Source organism: Bolinopsis microptera, chromosome 6 (assembly GCF_026151205.1).
Source record: "Bolinopsis microptera isolate Bmic1 chromosome 6, MBARI_Bmic_1.0, whole genome shotgun sequence".
Lineage (NCBI taxonomy): Eukaryota > Metazoa > Ctenophora > Tentaculata > Lobata > Bolinopsidae > Bolinopsis > Bolinopsis microptera.
The window spans coordinates 11,010,370-11,028,859 of NC_087077.1; the positions used below are offsets into that span (position 1 = coordinate 11,010,370).

At 36.0% G+C, this 18,490-nt stretch overlaps 2 protein-coding genes across 3 annotated transcripts in view; both read left to right on the forward strand.

Annotated features, from left to right (window-relative positions):
- The first annotated feature begins 5,463 nt into the window (after positions 1-5,463).
- The window catches only part of LOC134817388 (uncharacterized), a 99,124-nt gene continuing 86,097 nt past the window's right edge, over positions 5,464-18,490 (forward strand). The window contains exon 1 of the mRNA XM_063826527.1: positions 5,464-5,480. The gene's annotated coding sequence lies outside the window, so the exon portion shown is untranslated. The remainder of the gene's footprint in view (positions 5,481-18,490) is intronic.
- Positions 12,798-18,490, forward strand: LOC134817186 (uncharacterized). 2 transcript variants are annotated; one of them, XM_063826324.1, is made up of 9 exons: positions 12,798-12,911; positions 13,242-13,787; positions 14,778-14,989; positions 15,160-15,600; positions 16,305-16,769; positions 17,015-17,212; positions 17,369-17,481; positions 17,696-17,894; positions 18,027-18,490. In XM_063826324.1, exons 3-9 carry the CDS (start codon positions 14,779-14,781, stop codon positions 18,488-18,490), a joined length of 2,091 nt encoding a protein of 696 aa, XP_063682394.1. In that variant the 5' UTR covers positions 12,798-12,911; positions 13,242-13,787; position 14,778. The 2 variants fall into 2 exon arrangements, with proteins under 2 accessions (XP_063682394.1, XP_063682395.1); XM_063826325.1 differs by lacking the exons at positions 12,798-12,911; positions 13,242-13,787 and having other exon boundaries at positions 14,701-14,989.

Sequence of the window (18,490 nt, forward strand, 5' to 3'; positions counted from 1 at the left end):
ATAATTGCGAGGTCCGAAGTGGGATAAAATTATGTCTGGGGAATAAAGAAAACGAAGAATCTGCAAAGAAAGCAAGGTGTTTAAACGCCGACCCAAGAATATGTAAAACGAATTTGGAAAAATGTCAAATGCGCAATATTCAGACTAGTTCTGGTGTCATGGTCAGAGCAATACATCATTTGAAAGCATCGACGCAAGAAAGTCCTACTGAATACGTGGATATTTCAAATGGAAGTACGGTGAAATTTCTCAACTACGATAAATATTATCAAATAGTTGCCGACAACTACATCATTAGATCAATTAAAGAGCCAATGTTTACGAAAGAACTAGAGTTGACGAACCCCGAAAAATGGGACGAATATTTGATATCTGAAAATGAATTGCTGAAAAGAACGAATCTAAGTCAGCTCAGTGCTCATGTAGTTCAACAAAAAGAAATTGTTAAACATATCAAATCTGAAAGAATCGGACTAAATCTGACGAAGGATCTAACTCTTGTGAATTTTATAGGAATTTTAACAGTAATGATTAGCATTATAGTGGGAATCTTCCTTCTATACAGCTATTGGAAAAAACGGTTCAGGACAAGGAAAGTAGAAAAGGACATAGAATTAGAAGAACAAAATAAAGACGAACTTTTAGAAAGCGGAAAAGATGAAGAATCTGGAGTAGATGAAACTAATTTCAGTGGTGAATATAGCGAAGGACTGCGACAAAGAGCGCCTAGTACAACTAAGGTGTATTCAGTGGACGATGTGAAAAACAGAGTCTTATGACTAGACGAAGTAGAAGAATCAAATTTAAACTTGAACTGGAACCTAAATTGCGAAAATATAAATTGTGGAAAGGTGTCAGAAAAAGAGGTAAAGAAAGCTGTAAATTTACATTACGAAAATGTAAATGATAGTGTTCAAGATGTCAGCGACTGGGAAAGTGAATCAAAGAATACAATAGACTCAAATAGTGCTTCGGATATACACGAGGAACTGGAGGAATTGAACATCGAGCATGACGCTTCTAACGATGATAATGTGGAACAACTACACAAAGAAGAGACGAAACGAGAAACAGAAATACCAATAGAAATATGGGTGATGATATTTAATTACCTCACCATCAAGCAATTACTGAAAGTACGAGAATTAAATAAACGATTCAGTAGTTTGGTGAAGGATTACTTGCGGAACCCTACCAATGTAATAATGGAAAATTTTAAATTTTATAGTTACGAAACGTTCTATTTAACGGAAATACTTATAGAAGATCAAATGTGTTGGACGAATATGAAAACTAAAATTGGAAAGTTCGCCATGAAATACATGATCATGAAAGGGGTGTACTGCAGCGCCATCAATAAAGTGGAAAAACCATACTTGAGGTTTTTAAGAACACGGTGTCTACCATTGTATACTTTCAAGGACCGGCTAAGAAGCTTCACTCCTAAAGCGTCTGACGACGAAGTGATCATAAGATGGAAGGAATATAAGAAGAATTCTTGGGCGGATATTTCCCCATTGGAAAAATCATGCATTAAAATGGAATGCAAGTTCCAAACTTTCTTAACGAAACTATATATGAATAAATATGGTACGTCTCTACCGATAACTACGAATCGGGAAAAGATCCAAAGAATAGGCAAAATGCTGAAAACCGAAGAGAATAAAAACTTCAATCTTCTTCAAGCTATAAAATATAGACCCCAGATTGAAGTTCTAATAGGGTAATCAAACCGTAAAAAGGAAAAATGTAAAATGTAAAATGTAAATCAAACGTAATATGTCAAACGTAATATCACAACTCACCAACGGGTTCAAAATTATAGAAACAGGCTCTTTCGTCATTTCCATTATCACTTTAATTAAAGTTTTCTAACCACATATCGATCAGCAAAGCAAATGGAAAATACATCAGAAGAGATACCTTCAAAAACAGAAGAAATTCAAAGTCTATCCATTAAAGAAGTCAAATCAGTTTCCAACTGTAATCTACCTATTGAACTATGGCATATTATTTTGACAAGGCTGAATCTACGTGATTTACTCAAAGCCAGGTTAATTTGCAAAAGGATGGGGAAAATCGTCTCACAATATTTGCGAGACACAACAAGTGGATATCCAGATCTCTTCAGCTTCTATAATTATGAAACATATTATCTCTTGGACATTCTAATGGAGAACGAGATGTATTGGACCAGGATACAAACGAATATTGGAAAATTCGCGATAAAACTCCTAACCATGAGAGGAGCGTATAATGCAGCAGTATTAGGACAAAAGAAATGTTATGCTCGTTTTGTCAGAACTAGATGTCTAACATTTGAAAAATACAAGTCATTATTCCCAAATGAATCGGACTGGGTTATCCTAGAACGTTGGGGAAAGTATAAACACGAGTCATGGACGAAATTGTCAAGAATCGAAAAATCAATTATTAAGATGGAATGCAAATTCGATTATTATTTAAAGTACCAATACTGTAAAGCTTATGGAACCTGGTTGTCTATTACAATGACAGAAGAGAAAATAAAAGAAATCAGTAAAATGATGAAATACGAAGATAAGCAATACGGTAAATGAGTTCATCGCATAACTATGCGTGAATCTGCATTTAGATAAAGAATGATGAAAAATGTAAATATTGAAAAATTTGAAACTTAAAATATAAAACTGAAAACGGGCAGGTTTAAAGATGAGGAAGTTAGATAAGTAAAGGATCGACCTCAGCCCAACTGAGATCCTAAATAATAAATATATGTATACAGTTTAAATTGTGAAAATTATTATAAGACTTCAATAAGTTAAACATTTATTAAGTTAAGTAAGAAATTAATTATAAATAAGTAAGAATAAGTTAAAAGGCAAATAAGTTAAATATCCGATAAATTGAAAGTAGTTTGTCAAAGGACTATTAATTTAGTACCATTTCAGAGCCTTTTAAGTTTGTTGAAGTCTACTGACCAAAATGGCCCATCCAGGGGTTATGGTCAAGTTATTTCATAGGTTCTTAAATAGTTCTTGAATAGAAAATTACAAGCTAGTAGATCTTCTCGTTTAGCCGGTCTATTGAGATTCTGGATCGCAACCGTATCCCCTCTCTGCACAGGAACATTTCCTACGAAGACCGTAGACGCATCGTTATCGGGACGTAACCCGAATCTGTTTCGTATCGGGACGTAACCCCCGTTGAGAAGAAGAAGAAAGAAGAAAGAAGAGGGAATGGAAAGAATTATAATTGTAGCAATTCGTTACCGGGACGTAACCCGACTTTAAAAGCATCGCAATCAGGGCGTAACCTGACCCCCGTTGTCGTCGAAGAAAGAAGACCAAAGAAAAGGAAAGGAAAGGAAGGAAAAGAAAAGAAAAGAAAGATACTACTTGTAATAGTGGTGAGCGGCCCTAATGGCGAATTAGGTATTAATATATGTTAACAGTTTTAAGAAATGTTGATCAGCCCTAATGGCTAAATTATAGTAAATATTCTCCTATTTCAAGGAGAGGAAAACTTTGGTGTTAGATGATGATTATAATTAGGAGACCTAGGTTCTAAAATTCAGAGTCTTAAAATTTAAGGATGTCAAGGAAAATTTAATAGAAGAAAAGAAGAAGACGAAAAAGAAAAAGAAATATTTCATTAGAATAGTACGAGTAAGCCCTCGGTTGGCGAATCGGCTAATCGGTGAAATGATCAAATTAAAAACTCTATGAAAAAGGGGATCGTGTTGGCCTCTCGGACCAACAAGACTCTTTAATTATAGGTGGTTCTTTGCTAAAGTTCCGTTCATTTGGCTGAATTTGTCGAATCCATTTCTCTTGAGAACTCAAAGTTTTAGTATACCTTCAAGTCAAATTTATTTTACGGATTGAAACAGTTAATTGAATTAACCCGTAAAACTCTTAGAAGGCACAGCTACAGTGACTTTGGTCATTAGTCCAGTGAAACTTTCAAAATATAAAACACCGATAACGGGTCTACTCAAATGATCCAGGGTGTTGGTCATTAGTCCGGAAAAACTTTCAAAATATACGGACCTTCAAATGATATAGGGTACATAGTTCCGTGTTGATTAGTTTCAATTGAGCATTAACGAGGCCACGCATCGGCGATCTAGAAGCCGTGTTTCGATGCGTCCTAACGGTAACGACACTGCCCGACTATATCTGAATTTTAGTTGCGATAGCAACAAGTTACAATTCGACGTAGCTCTCAAATAAGCTACAAGTTCAATTCAAATCGGAAATATAAAAAGACTCTCAATATATGAACCTTATCTCCGAAGGTATCTATTTAATGAAGTAATGGAAGTATTATTATATTTGAAGGCTTATTATACGACTCTATCAATTGTGTTCAAGTAACCATAAATTGAGACTGATTAAAAGCTCTAAAATCTAAAATATAAAATATAAATAAACCACAACGGCAGTAGCCAAAATCTGTTCGCGTCCTCATATCGGTAACGGGACTTGTTGGACTTCTTGTGAGTGCGTTGTGAAGAGGAAGTGACGTCTTGGTTGATGGTAGTAAGGCTGAAATATTGTTATCAACAATGTACTTAGTCAGACTGTTCGAATAAAGGTGAAATTTAGGATGTGCACTCGCCGTGTGGTAGAAGAAGATGGCTTCCATCATCAGACATCTGTTTGCTATCTTCTCCCCATTCAAATGGAATGCCTCTATTGTAGCTCTTCCTCTGGCATCCTTCTTGAACAACATCTTTATACCCTTCACCGTTGCCGACGATAAACAGGACTTAAGCTGGCAGTCTTCAACTTCAAACGTGCTCCTATTACTTCCCGAATTAACCAACAACGCCATCGTTGTGTTTTCCAGGTAGTCGACTATATCGTCATCGGTTGGCTCTTTGAGAATAAAGAGGTAGATAACGAAGTTGTAAATCAGTCCAGCCACAAGTTTAGCTATCATCCATGGAGCTTGGAAAAGTTTGTGTTCCCAGAATATCCACTTGTATTTCTCCTCGAAGTCACAATTGACAATTGACTGTTTGATGAGCCTTCCCATTGATTACTTATTTGGGTCTGAGAATATTATGATAAAAAGTGTTTAAAAACAGTTACATAAGAATAGACTCTCAACACCACGGTAGTCAATAAAAATTCAATAATATAAACCGTTAACTGTAATAGCCAATGCACAATAAATAATTTAAAAGGATCATTTACAGTCTGGAATACTTTAATTTAATGTTAAAAATAACAGGAAAACATTTATCGGATGTGCCAAACCATGTTTTAAAATACGGGGTATGGTCGAATCCCAATAAAAGCGATTTGTTAAAAGCGAGTTCCTTATTTGCCTAAAGTATACAACCAGAAAAACCTTATTAAATATTATTGTACAAAAATTGCCACGTTCTTACTTCTTAAGCATTTTCTGGCATAAAATCGACGACTCTCCTAGATATTTGAAATTATTCGTTTTAAACTAATTACAACACTACAAATCTATTACATTTATTGGGAATTATGTAATGACAATGTAACGTGATGGAAAAATTTTAAACGGGTCATATCCTGTCCAAACCCAGGAATCATGGCCAGGATGCATATTGCATGACATGAAGAATTCCTCGTAACTTTGTATGAAGATCTACAACTTATCATAACAATAGAGTCAAATATTACGCCAAAAATTTAGCCAAAAACGTACTCCGTCAACATTCATGACTTAGGTCTCGAATAATAACAGAAAAGGGGTTCAAGCGATGAAATATTTTTAGTAATAAGCTAAAGCAAGAAGTTTCTGTACATATTGGGACAAGATAAAAAAGAGTACTTCTGTAAAAAAAATCAACGAATTTTTTGGGAAAATTAGGCAAAGAAAGGTTTCAGCTTTAATTTTAAGAAGCATCAAAAAAGGAAATTACTGGATTACCCATGGCCATTTCAAGAGTAATAAATAGATGCATGATACATTTTCTTATTCTTTCAGAATTGCAGGTTAAATTAACTTTCGATAGTTAAGACTAAGTCATTAAATTTTGAAGGCCGTGATTTAATGGCAAAAGCGAAAGATTGATTTTATCCTCGATGTTATACATTATATGTAAACGCTAATCCAAGCTAATATAATTCTTAATCTTTTATTTTTTGAAAGAAGTGAGACGATATTGATATTAAGAACAGTCCACTTTTCCAATTTTTGTGTTTTGGTAAAAAGTTACTAAAGATATAAGATATGTCAAATATAAAAATAACTTACTTTACCTATAATTTTTAGTCTATTGCTCGATTCTCGTACGGATATGCAGGAATAGAAGTGGAAAGAGCTCCGCGCAGAGGGAATGGCGTGCTAAATAAACTAACTTTGTGCATAATAAATTATTGCATAAATCATGATGTAATATACAGCTACCTATCTCGAGGAGCCTTATTAAGAATGACGTCATCTCTCGAAGGAGCTAGGGTAAGGGAGGCCGGGAGGGGTTTTCAAGAAATGGCGGCCGGCCAGAGCTGGTTGACGTCATTATACCTAAAGTCCGGAAAAATTGTACCACGGCACGGGGAATTTGGGCGGCACTTTTAAAATAAAATGTTTGAATTACTTGGTTAATGAGCCACGCGAATTTTCAAATCTTATTTGAAGTTTATACGGTTACTGACTCGGCATCATCATCAAAATTGTTTATCTAATTGTAATTGCACGAGCACCACTGCGACGAAATTATAAAGTCCAGCAGAATATTAAGCATTAAGGCTGATATTGATAAGCTAATGACATTGACACAAACAAGTTTGCACACTATTTCATAAATTTGTACTATAATAAACGATAAAAGGAATACTATTACTAACAGTATCGTGTTCATCTTTTACTTTTAGATCAAAATACAATACGTTTTAGGCGTGATTTCACGACTTAAACCTAATTTGGCAAGACCAAATTGAAATATTTTCACGCATAAAGGAGACTGCCAAAAATCTATTTTCGCCTAAATTTTAAGTCAATGTACGTGGTAGAGTATCGAACAAAAACATTTCGCCTGAATTAAATTCCTACGTTGTTTAAACGATCACTTAAGGATCAATGCTATGTGATAAGACCACGCCAGGTTATTATCGGCGTGTTTCCTAGAAACACATGCACCGAACAATATACTTTTGGCTTCTTGTGGGCTAAGACTAAGATTGATGGTTAGCAATCGAAACAATATATCGAAAGCTTCATCTAGGTATTTTCGGTACCTTTAAGTTTAGGTAAATCTGTTGTGATGAGACAACACCATAAAGTTGCTTCGTCTGCTATAGTTGTTCATAGAGTCGTGTTTGTTATTAGCAATTCCTGCGTACAATAAACATAATAGAATTGAGTGGATACCATAACACTTTTAACTTATCAGACCTTATTTGACCGGACATTAAATTAACGGACATAATTATGAACGGACATTAAAATGAACGCTAGAAGGCATTCAAAACTATCAAAATCCAGATTTGTTCATCTTTTTTGGCGTTTTTTAAATTTTAGCAGATAATTTGTTAATCAATTTTTCATAGGTACAATAAGCAAGTAAAGCAGTCGTTAAGCAGTAAAAATGTCAAAATATATCTGTCATATATGATACAAAGATCAAAAGTCCATTTACGGACGTGAGGAGGGTTCCGGTTAGTGTCTATGATTATAATGAAAGTTGTGTAGATCACAGGTCATCTTCGTCAAATGGGTTATCCAATGATATAGTCTCATGTTTAGTCCGATGATAGAAATTAAAATTGACTGAAATTAAAAAGTTGTCATATCCTAGTCGACAGTAGACATGATCGCAGTGGAATAATTTTGGAAAAAATTCAACTGACTTATTAAGTTTAACTTGGACGGACCTTAAACGGATGGACTTTATTTGAACGGACATTAAGATGAACGATAGGACCTCCAGCGTTCAATTAATGTCCGTTCAAATAGGGTCCGACAAGGTAGTCTCAACCGTAACCATTAAATCGTGTTTCAGAAATTGTACTCGCCCCTCGATAAGTGTTTACACTTTTACAGATGTTATGAAAAATGAGTAATAAGTAAAAAATCACGGGCCACTATAAAGAAATAAAAGCATTTAAAAGCCATGAATAACAACAGAAATATGTTAGAGCACTGAACTGATGATAACAGAGCTATAAGCCAATTAATGGTCACGGCAAGGAACACCAATTTGAGGTCGATACCCCGTTATTTGGTAGTTGATGTAAAATTGGAATTGTCAGTCTGCGAAGTCATCAGTAAAAATACAGATTGATAAAACACCGTTATTTTCAGAATAAAATCGTTCGATTTATGGCAGGGCCGTGATCATGCCGCTAGCTGCGCGGCAACATTCGACTGCCAGGATCGAGGAGTCACGGGTTTTAGTTTTGTAGCCCAGGCAACCGACAACTTCGGGCAATGAGATCATAACAACAACATGATTATGACGCATACAGATTACAAAGTACAGATTCAGGCTTTCATCAAGACAAAAGTAAACAAAACAACTTATCACCATTAGAATTAGTAATGTAATAAACACAGAAGTCCAGCTCATGATCCGTTTCTAAAATTTAAGGTGCATACTGCATTCTTTTGTAATGACATTTTCACTAGTATGACCTAGGACTATAGGAGGGCACTGACGTTTAAATAAGGATACAGAGGTCCTAAAAAATACCGTTGCGAAACCTGAATCATGAATACCATTTATAAATTATAACTTCGTTACGTGAACAAATACTTTTGACTTTAGCTTTGATACATTTGTACGTGCAGAGTAGAATGAACTGTAAACACTTATCAGTGTGTACGTGCTATCAGTATTTGTGGCGTTGTAGATCACTAACAAGTAAGGAATCTTTCGCATTTAACAATAACATAGCCAGTGTTGTATCATTTCAGACCGTCTCCCGGCTCCCCCGTAAGCTAATTTAAAATAGATTTCCTTGTCAGACGGCAGACGCGTTGCCTGGCCTGAAACGCGTGTCCCCTCTTTGCTCCTAGCTGGGCCGTGAAGGAGCTCGGCACCGGACGAAGCTCAGAATTTGTAGTCGCGCCGTAAGCTTTTAAAATCCCATTGGCATTCCCGCTACGGCTATGTAATATGCGAACGATCCCTAACCGGAAGATCACGCGGTGTCGTTGATCCCGTCATCCTAGTTGTCATTGTGCAGAGTAGGAGTTTTATTTTTATATTTGATAAACCTAACAATGTTATTGTTATTGTCTATATATAATAGCCGTGGCCCGTGATGCTCCCGACTGAACACTACAATGTTATTGTTACAAGTTTTATGGCTGGGAATCAAGAGAATTAAAATAAATTGAAAACAAATACTTGGCAAAGCACAAAATATGAAATCCTCGGCTAAATATCTGGTATTACGTATATATTTACAATATAACGCGTATATATATAGCGATTACGATTGTAATGCATAACGGCCTTGCCATTTTAGAAATTAACTTAGGATTTTCAACCTAATCTACAAATTCCTGGCACTACGCAATCCCTTCTTTCCGGTAAAAAAACATACCGTTTGCCCCTTATTCTGTCTGCATTTTATATCACTATCAGTGGTCAGGGCACTCAAGTGGCCCGATTATCTCCCCACCTAACCCATCGGCCATATATTGATAATGACATTTTGTAATTAAATGTAGGCTGCTCAAGAACAGCCAACAGTATCTTGATGAGACAACTTCTGGTACACTGTCATGGATCGAATTGGGACTACCTATCATTCAGATTAGCTAAATATCAGATAATACTCACACGACCATATTATACACCACATGACAGACCACTCTGATAAGGTACCTGATAAGGTATGTGAATATATGGTGCTTAAATCTTAACTTAATCTTTTTTGATCATCGGCCAGGATACGAAAAGGGGAGAAGAAGAAAATCAGGGACTGGAAACTTGGCAATCTGTCATACTTGGGAAAAAATATTACTCTGAAAATATTTGGAGAATAATAAGTGCACTATCACACTCCAATCACACGCCGATCACTCTCCAATCACACTCCGATCACACTCCAATCACACTCCAGTAACACTGTAATTATACTCCCTTGCAGTACTTTATTCAACTTATTTAGAAAATATAGAATTGGGGGTTTTTTAGAGACTGTTGGTAAGTTCAGCCGAACAAAATCCATGTTTATATCAATCTAATCATTGCTGGATTATTTTTAAGCCTTTGTTATAAGGTCAAAAAAGTATGTTCAGAGTTCCTAACATTTAGAAATGCCGTAAGGCCTTTTCATTTATTTATTTACATATTTATCATTATCATTGGAGATCTCAAACATGTTGTAAACCGAGACGGTGCCCGGGTGGTTCTATGACCAATTTAAATCTTAACAAATATATTATAAAAATTTTAATAATCCCTCACAAGGGCACTGCACTCTTAATAGGAAAATGCCTCACTGTGTAGAACATTAACTTTACGATGGAATTTAAACCTCATCTGACAAATATCGCGAAAACTTAAAGTTTTGTGTGCTCGAAACACCAATTCAAAATCATTGCACTATAATTGAGTTAGGGACTAGGGTCTAGAATCTCCACTAACTGTGTGATTAGAAACTGTGTGATAAGAAACTGATTAGTAACTGTGTAACTTTTAAAGGACTGACTCGCATGGTATTGGTAATAAATCCAATAGTGCAGCACTTAAAGTGGGGTTACGATGCTCAATGGGGCTCACGTGCATGGGCCGAATAGCAGGTTTGACGAACGTTAATTTAGGTATTTCAATTAATTTTGTGTTGAAAATATGCTCATAATGTGACTTATCATGTGTTATGAGATCATTTTTATTTCGGTACATACTAACCCTATCGGGGTTTCCAAAAAACGGGTATGGTACGTGATCTTCAATAAATTGACCGGTCCCATTTTAGAAAACAATTCAGAATAACATGGTGTTGTACCTTGCTAAAGTAAAGGCATAACATAGTATATATCCAAACTGTTGATAATTTGAAAGGAATGACAGCTGCTGAACGAGAATTATTCCTATGGCTAGAATTGTATAGTGCCATGATTCGCTCAATTTACTTTTTTTAAAGCCGGCTCCATATCATCGTATATAATGTATCGCCCATTGCCCGATAGTCGCAAATCTATTATAGTGCACCGATTTAGAATTGGTGGTGGAAATACCGTTAGGCCCTTTACTATTAATATTATAGATTTTAACCGCCAATTCTAAATCGTTCCACTATAATAGGGTTGTGGTGTGGTTGACAACAATTCACGAACTCTAGTTTGACAGTACGAACTGCTCAAAAACAGCCGACAGTATCTTGATGAGACAACTTCTGGTACACTGCTATGGATCGAATTGGGACTACCTATCATTCAGATTAGCTAAATATCAGATAATACTCACACGACCATTATACACCACATGACAGACCACTCTGATAAGGTACCTGATAAGGTTCGTGAATATTATATGGTGCTTCAATCTTAATTTAATCTTTTTTGATCATCGGCCAGGATACAAAAAGGGGAGAAGAAGAAAACCAGGGACTGGAAACTTGGCAATCTGTCATACTTGGGACTTTGGGAAAATTCGGGGTTTCCAAAAAACGGGTATGGTTATACGTGCTCTTCAATAAATTGACTGGTGTCATTCTAGAGAACAATCTTCAGAATAACATGGTAACTTAGATTTAAAAGGCATACGAACTGTAGTTCGACAACTATAAGAGTTCGCCAGAAATCACCCCTATCGATCACCCCTGTGCTTTTACCGTTCACAACAATGAACAAACCTGCCTGGCTGCTCTTAGCTGTATAATCCAATTTCAAGTTGTGATGAATATCTCTTTCATCTTTTGTTCAGCAGCTGTACTCATGAAGTTAATCAATCAAACTTGTGAAATCCTATTCCTGAAAATAACAACGGTTTTATAGAATGAAGTCTGACGTGAGCAGGTGTATTATGATAAATGTAACCAATGGTAATAAGGAGTTAACAGTCAAAATTAGAATTAGATCACACAACAGCTGGGCCTCTAGTATAGAAGTAGATCACATGTAAAGTTAACTTCAGTTCGGGTTGTTTTGACTTTTGGTACTGGTCTACAGTCTAAGTTAAAGATTTCTCATGGTATCTTTAAAATTAGCCTGCAATGATGTTTTTCCAAAAGTGAATGGTAAAATTGTTAACAAAATTAGCAAAATGTTTCATAGTTACTAAGTTACATAATATCCCCGTGATTACTGTCTCCAGATGGTGAAGTATCAGGTTTCATTTCAATTTGTTCGGTGAACCGTGTACCATGCCTTTCTTACAGCTTTATTGATCACATTTAAAGTATTTATTTCGTGCTAGTTTTTGTTGATGTTCCGTGAGCTTTACTTTTTGCTTTCCTTACTTCCATCTTGAACTCACTTAGCTCATTCTCAAACAATATGCAAGTCAGTTTTGACAAAAACATCTTCACTAGGCAGTTGTATAGAGATCAGAGACATTAAATAATTACATATGACTGTGAGGCAAAAGCGGGTATCAAATTTCCGCGTCGTGATTCAGTTCCGTTCCAAGAATATTAATATTTTGGAAAAAACTATACTCTACATTTACTCTACTATTTGAACATTTAGCAGGATCGTCTTATACACGAGCATGGAGTCTTATGTTTTGCATTTTATTTTGCGTACGTTTTGGAACTGTTGATGTTAGACCCATGAGATATGATAGACCATCAATATGCCGTATACATTTGTTTTCAGTGATCATTTTATTAAATTATTTAATCAAAAAAAAGTTACATTTTTTTCTTATTTTAGAGGTACAATCCAAGATAAGTGATAGCAGTATATGATACGGTTATTGTCTACAATATTGCCTTTGTTAGGCTTCTGTCTTGTTCGTGAAACAGTATGTGATGACTCAGACCAAGGTTTTTATTTTCTGATATCATGTTATTTATTATTACATATTTTAATGTAACATTTATTTTAAATAATTTATGCAATCTTGTTATATAATCTAATTCATAATTAACGGCCGGGGTAATCACTGGGGGGGGGGGGGGGGGGGCGCCAACAGGCAACGTTACGCCACTGGTTGAGTACGGTTAGCAAAATACATTTCTAGCTTTCCAATCGTATAAGAAGTTTAGTCGATATCTAAATTCTAAGTTGATGTGCGATATGAATCATATTAAAATTAATTGAATATGTAGTTGCAATATTATATATAATATATAATATATAATATCTCTTTACAGGCTGGAAAATAGTGACTACTGATATAGATGTAACTCTTCAGAACGACACTCAGCCTGAAGGCGGCCTCTTTGTTCAATCTCTCCAGATAAGAACTAAATCTACCATCGGTTCTGATAAGGAGATCACCCTCAAGTTCACTTCTGATGGCAAAAAATATGTGATGGATACAAGTGAACGTACCAGTAAGTGTAATACAGTTACATTTACAAAAAGAGCTGATAGTAATGCTTTGACACGTGAGCTCCAGATAAAGCTATCAGATCCAGTTCAATACAAGATTGAAGGTTGTACAGCTGATGACTGGACCAGTGCTGCGGACAGTTGTGCTCCAGATTCCGACGGTTATCTAACCTGGAATATAAGGAAAAATTTCACTAAGACGGATAACTCTCTGCTGGTAACATCTCTGCTGGTAACATGTAATGAACAAATAATGGTTGATCTGGATCTATCAGATTGTTCAACTTGGTCAAGGTCTATGCATAGTTTCCTATTTATGGATGCAACTGGCTCAATCACTGACGGATTTTATCGACGGCCTCCTGGTAAGAAATTTGAAATTGTGCAACATTTTGTGCTTTTATAGTATGGATTAGTACACGATGCTCAACCTTTAAAAAATATGTATTATGTACTTTGGTATTTCTTGGTTTTCAGCTACATTATTATATAGAATGCATTATGTAGTTTCTACTTTAAGAAATATGGCGAAGGTTACCTGGTTACAGTTTAACAGGACAGAATTACAGTTGTATTACGGTTAGGTATAATACACGTTGCAGTGAAAGGCAAGGTCTAAGACCCAACAATGTGGACCAAAACATTGTGAGGATTAGAAGTCGTACCATATGTTTAGGTCAACATTTATTATTTCATATAAGTCATCTGTATAATAACTTATCGGATGATAACAAATGATAATAAATTACCAGTCGTGGTATCTCTATTAAAAGAGTAAGATAGACTAGTTAAAACAGACCCGGACTAGACCCGGACTAGACTATAATCTTGTTCGAATATTGCAATATTCGTCTTAACACTTTTTTTAAATAGGTCGGACAAATTAAGTTACTATTTTGTAGATTTTTATAACTATGCGTTAATAAGAATGTAGATAAAGATATCGTGAGATCACCGTTAAATCGCCGTTGGATAGACTAATTAAAACAAGTCTGTGACTGCAAGTGTGCATCTATGGAATACCGCAACCGGCCCGGCCCGTGATCAATAAGACAGCAATGTTCGGTACATAGTCATCACATAATTAACAATCAATTAACAGACTTGTAACCAATTTTGATTTTTGTCAGGAATTTATTGTTCATAATCCCTCCCTTTTCCTGGAACATTTAAACCGAACAATGAAATATGTCTCAATGCTATAGATTCCCCTGCCCCTATTGTATTACACATATCAACACTGATCTGTTCTCACCAACACTCCCAGTATATACGGATATTAAATCTGGTCGCAGATTTGTTGTCGCGGGGGTGTAATTATTCGCAATATTATAAGTAGCAGCATTCTTATTCAGGATGCCTAACCCTTCCGATTCATGGTTCACCTCGAAAATCCGAACAGATACCTTCTTTCCTATACCCTACCAGAAAGCCTTATCTCTCCACTGTGATGAAGCAGTCGCTAACAATTTGTTACTTATTGGTGATCGCGTGGTGAAGTGTGATCCTTACCAGGAAGGAGAGGGTGGTTTTGGTTACTCAAACACTCCAAGCTGTGAGACGGCAGGTGAGAATTTTTACTCGGAGAGACTTGTTGTCACAAAAATAAATGTTTAGAAATCGATAGCTATCGCTTGTATTATTTCAATCAGTATGGCCGAAATTCAGGCGCATTTTGATAAAAGTTGTTACGTTCTATCGTTGTTCTTCATAGTTCATTCTAAAAACATTTCGTAGATCTCCGAAATTGGAGAGATGATGTTGGTAGTGGAGTTCTGGTACCAATAACACTCATAATGGAACCTATACAGATAAAAACTACAACAACTCCCGGTTCTAATGAGCTACTGAGTATCCTCCTTTACACTTTTACATCCAAGATAAGTGTGAGATTTACAGATCCGATGCAATATTGGGTGACATCTTGCACGACTGATTGGGTTGACTTTACATGTGATGCACTGGATGATAATGATATCCGAATATGGACATTTTCAAGGGATATCAATACTTCTATTAAGATAACATGTAACGAAAAAGTAGTGGTCGATTTTGATAAGGAGTTTGGAGATCAAGATGAGTATGGGACTTGTAAGAGTGATTGGTTTTCTGAACAAGATGAGGATAAGTTTTGGATTGATCCAGAGACAACAGTTTCTGGTTACTCTTTGAAAGCTGGTAAGTTGTGGTGTCTTTCCGGAGGTATTGTTTCAGAATCGTATTACTATTGATATAGCTGGTAAGTTGTGGTGTCAGCTTTCCGGAGGTATTGTTTCAGAATCGTATTACTATTGATATAGCTGGTAAGTTGTGGTGTCTTTCCGGAGGTATTGTTTCAGAATCGTATTACTATTGATATAGCTGGTAAGTTGTGGTGTCTTTCCGGAGGTATTGTTTCAGAATCGTATTACTATTGATATAGCTGGTAAGTTGTGGTGTCTTTCCGGAGGTTATATTGTTTCAGAATCGTATTACTATTGATATAGCTGGTAAGTTGTGGTGTCTTTCCGGAGGTATTGTTTCAGAATCGTATTACTATTGATATAGCTGGTAAGTTGTGGTGTCTTTCCGGAGGTTATATTGTTTCAGAATCGTATTACTATTGATATAGCTGGTAAGTTGTGGTGTCTTTCCGGAGGTATTGTTTCAGAATCGTATTACTATTGATATAGCTGGTAAGTTGTGGTGTCTTTCCGGAGGTATTGTTTCAGAATCGTATTACTATTGATATAGCTATTTTATATTAGATTGTGACTGCAGTATTTTATTTGTATCTAGCAATTATTTCGAAGTATAATTTCGAAATCATTCCTGATCGATAGGGATATAGTATTTAAATTTTGCGTCACTTGTATGTGCTAACATATTCAATATCAAATCAGATCTGACGTCATGGAGGGTACCCGATAAAGTTACCAATGCCAAGAAAATGAATCTCGAAAAGTACCCACTCCAATTCAAAACCGATTCAGCTTTGGGAAGTAACGCAAGTGTTGGACTTATTTTTGAAAATGGAAGAGGGGATACCAATCAATTCCGGTTAATGGTCGAATTTAAAGACGAAGCGAAATATCTTTTCGAAATGTGCTCTTACAATGAAAAGGAATTGGACTTGGCTCAATGTTATGCTGTAAATGGTAAACAAGATGAAATAATCTGGACCATGGAAAGATTTGAAAATACTGTTCTCGTCTTCTGTAATGGCGTACAAATAATCGACTATGAGGAATTGGCTGGGGAGCGAGACCCTGCTGATGAATGCGACCCATGGAGTCTTTCTTATGCACGGAGGCTTCGATTCGAAAGTACTGATGACGCAACTACAGACTACAGATTCATGCCAAAAAGTAAGTTGTAAAATGATTATTTTGATTTTACTGAATCCTTACTTTGAAGGACTGAACTAGATGACACGTCGATTTCAATTGTCAACTTATTCGATGTTAGGACCAAAAATTATCGGATACCTCGTGGTGGCAAAAATTAAACACAATATTTTGATCATGATCAAAGTATCAAATTGAAATCTCCAGAGAAAAACACTTCTAATTCATATCTTCTCTAACTGTTGGATTATCTTACCCTTGTACAGGTTGTGATAGCATACCAGCAGACTGGACAGGAGTAACACCCCCTCCCGAGTTACCAGTTACTGACGGTACTGTCCTCCGTCTATCCTGTGTTAGTGATGAAGAGGTTGTAGCTGTTAGCAGAGTAGTGACTTGTAATCCTAGGTACCCAGAGGGGTTCCAGTACCAGGCTAAACCAGTGTGTATCAGGGCTGATGGAGGTTGGTTTAATTTAAATTAGTTCTTTAGTGTAGCTTGCATGTCAGGAGGCAGTGAATCTCTAGTTGCTACACAACAGTGCCAGCTTGAATGAGAATACAAAATGTCTGACGTCTGTTTTTATATTTAATATCTATAAACAATGAAACGTATTTCAGAGGTGACATTGGAACCGAAATCTCCTATTATCAAGCATGATTTAACCAACTCGATTTTGATAACTTGTAGATATTTCGGACTGAAAGAACCAGACGAAGTCAAATGGTACAAGGTATGTTCAAATATATCAAGAAAAGCTAACGTTTCATACTTTTATACCCAGGAGCCTGGAGCAACCAATAACCATCTATTTCACCTAATTTTCCAAACTTACTTGATATATAATATATATATATACATGGTAGTTTTTAAGCTTGTAGTTTCGCATTGTAATGTGCAGGTATGCATCATGATTTTAACGTAAAAATGTATTGAATGATACACAGGGTTCGGAAACAGAAGACAACATCATTGCCCCTGAAAAATACACTACAGAGTCGTTCGACAGTGACACCTACAAACAAAACAGCGTACTTAAATTAGAAAACATTTCTGTTGTGGACAGTGGTGGCTACATCTGCAAGTGGATACGAACCAGTAGTAATGTTGATGATGTTTCTGAAACTATGACAATCCACGTTAGAAGTAAGGGAATTATTTTTCAATAGATCCAGCATGCCCATTTAACCATTCCATAAATTCAACAAAAAAAATTTGTTTGTTATCTCGGTTATGTTTTTGTTAATTGATTTGCTCACACGATATACCTATCCCAAGCTCTACAGATGACACAAGAAGCAAAATCTTACAGTACAGATGGATCCATAAACCTTGAGTGTGCGTATAGTGGTAAATCTCAAGGAAGTCTGAAATGGTTCCACAAATCAGACGAGATCTTGACCGGCGGAAAGAACGAATTTAAAAACAATGAGCAGAAATTTACATTAGATATGAAAGATGTTAGCGTTGAGTTGAACGCAGGGAAATACAAATGTGTATGGTCTGATGATTGGTCAGATAATGACGGAGACCGGATAGAGGCTGAGACTGAAGTGGTTGTAAGAACTGGTGTAATTGTAAGTGATCTGAGTAATGATGGTCAACCGTATAAGTATGTTGAAGGTGAGATTTTAGAGTTGCAGTGCCAGTTTGAGGGTGATATTGAGCCGAAAGCAGTCGTTTGGCAAAATGGTGGTTCAGACATCAACATTGATGGAGTTACGAACATAATATTCAACTAA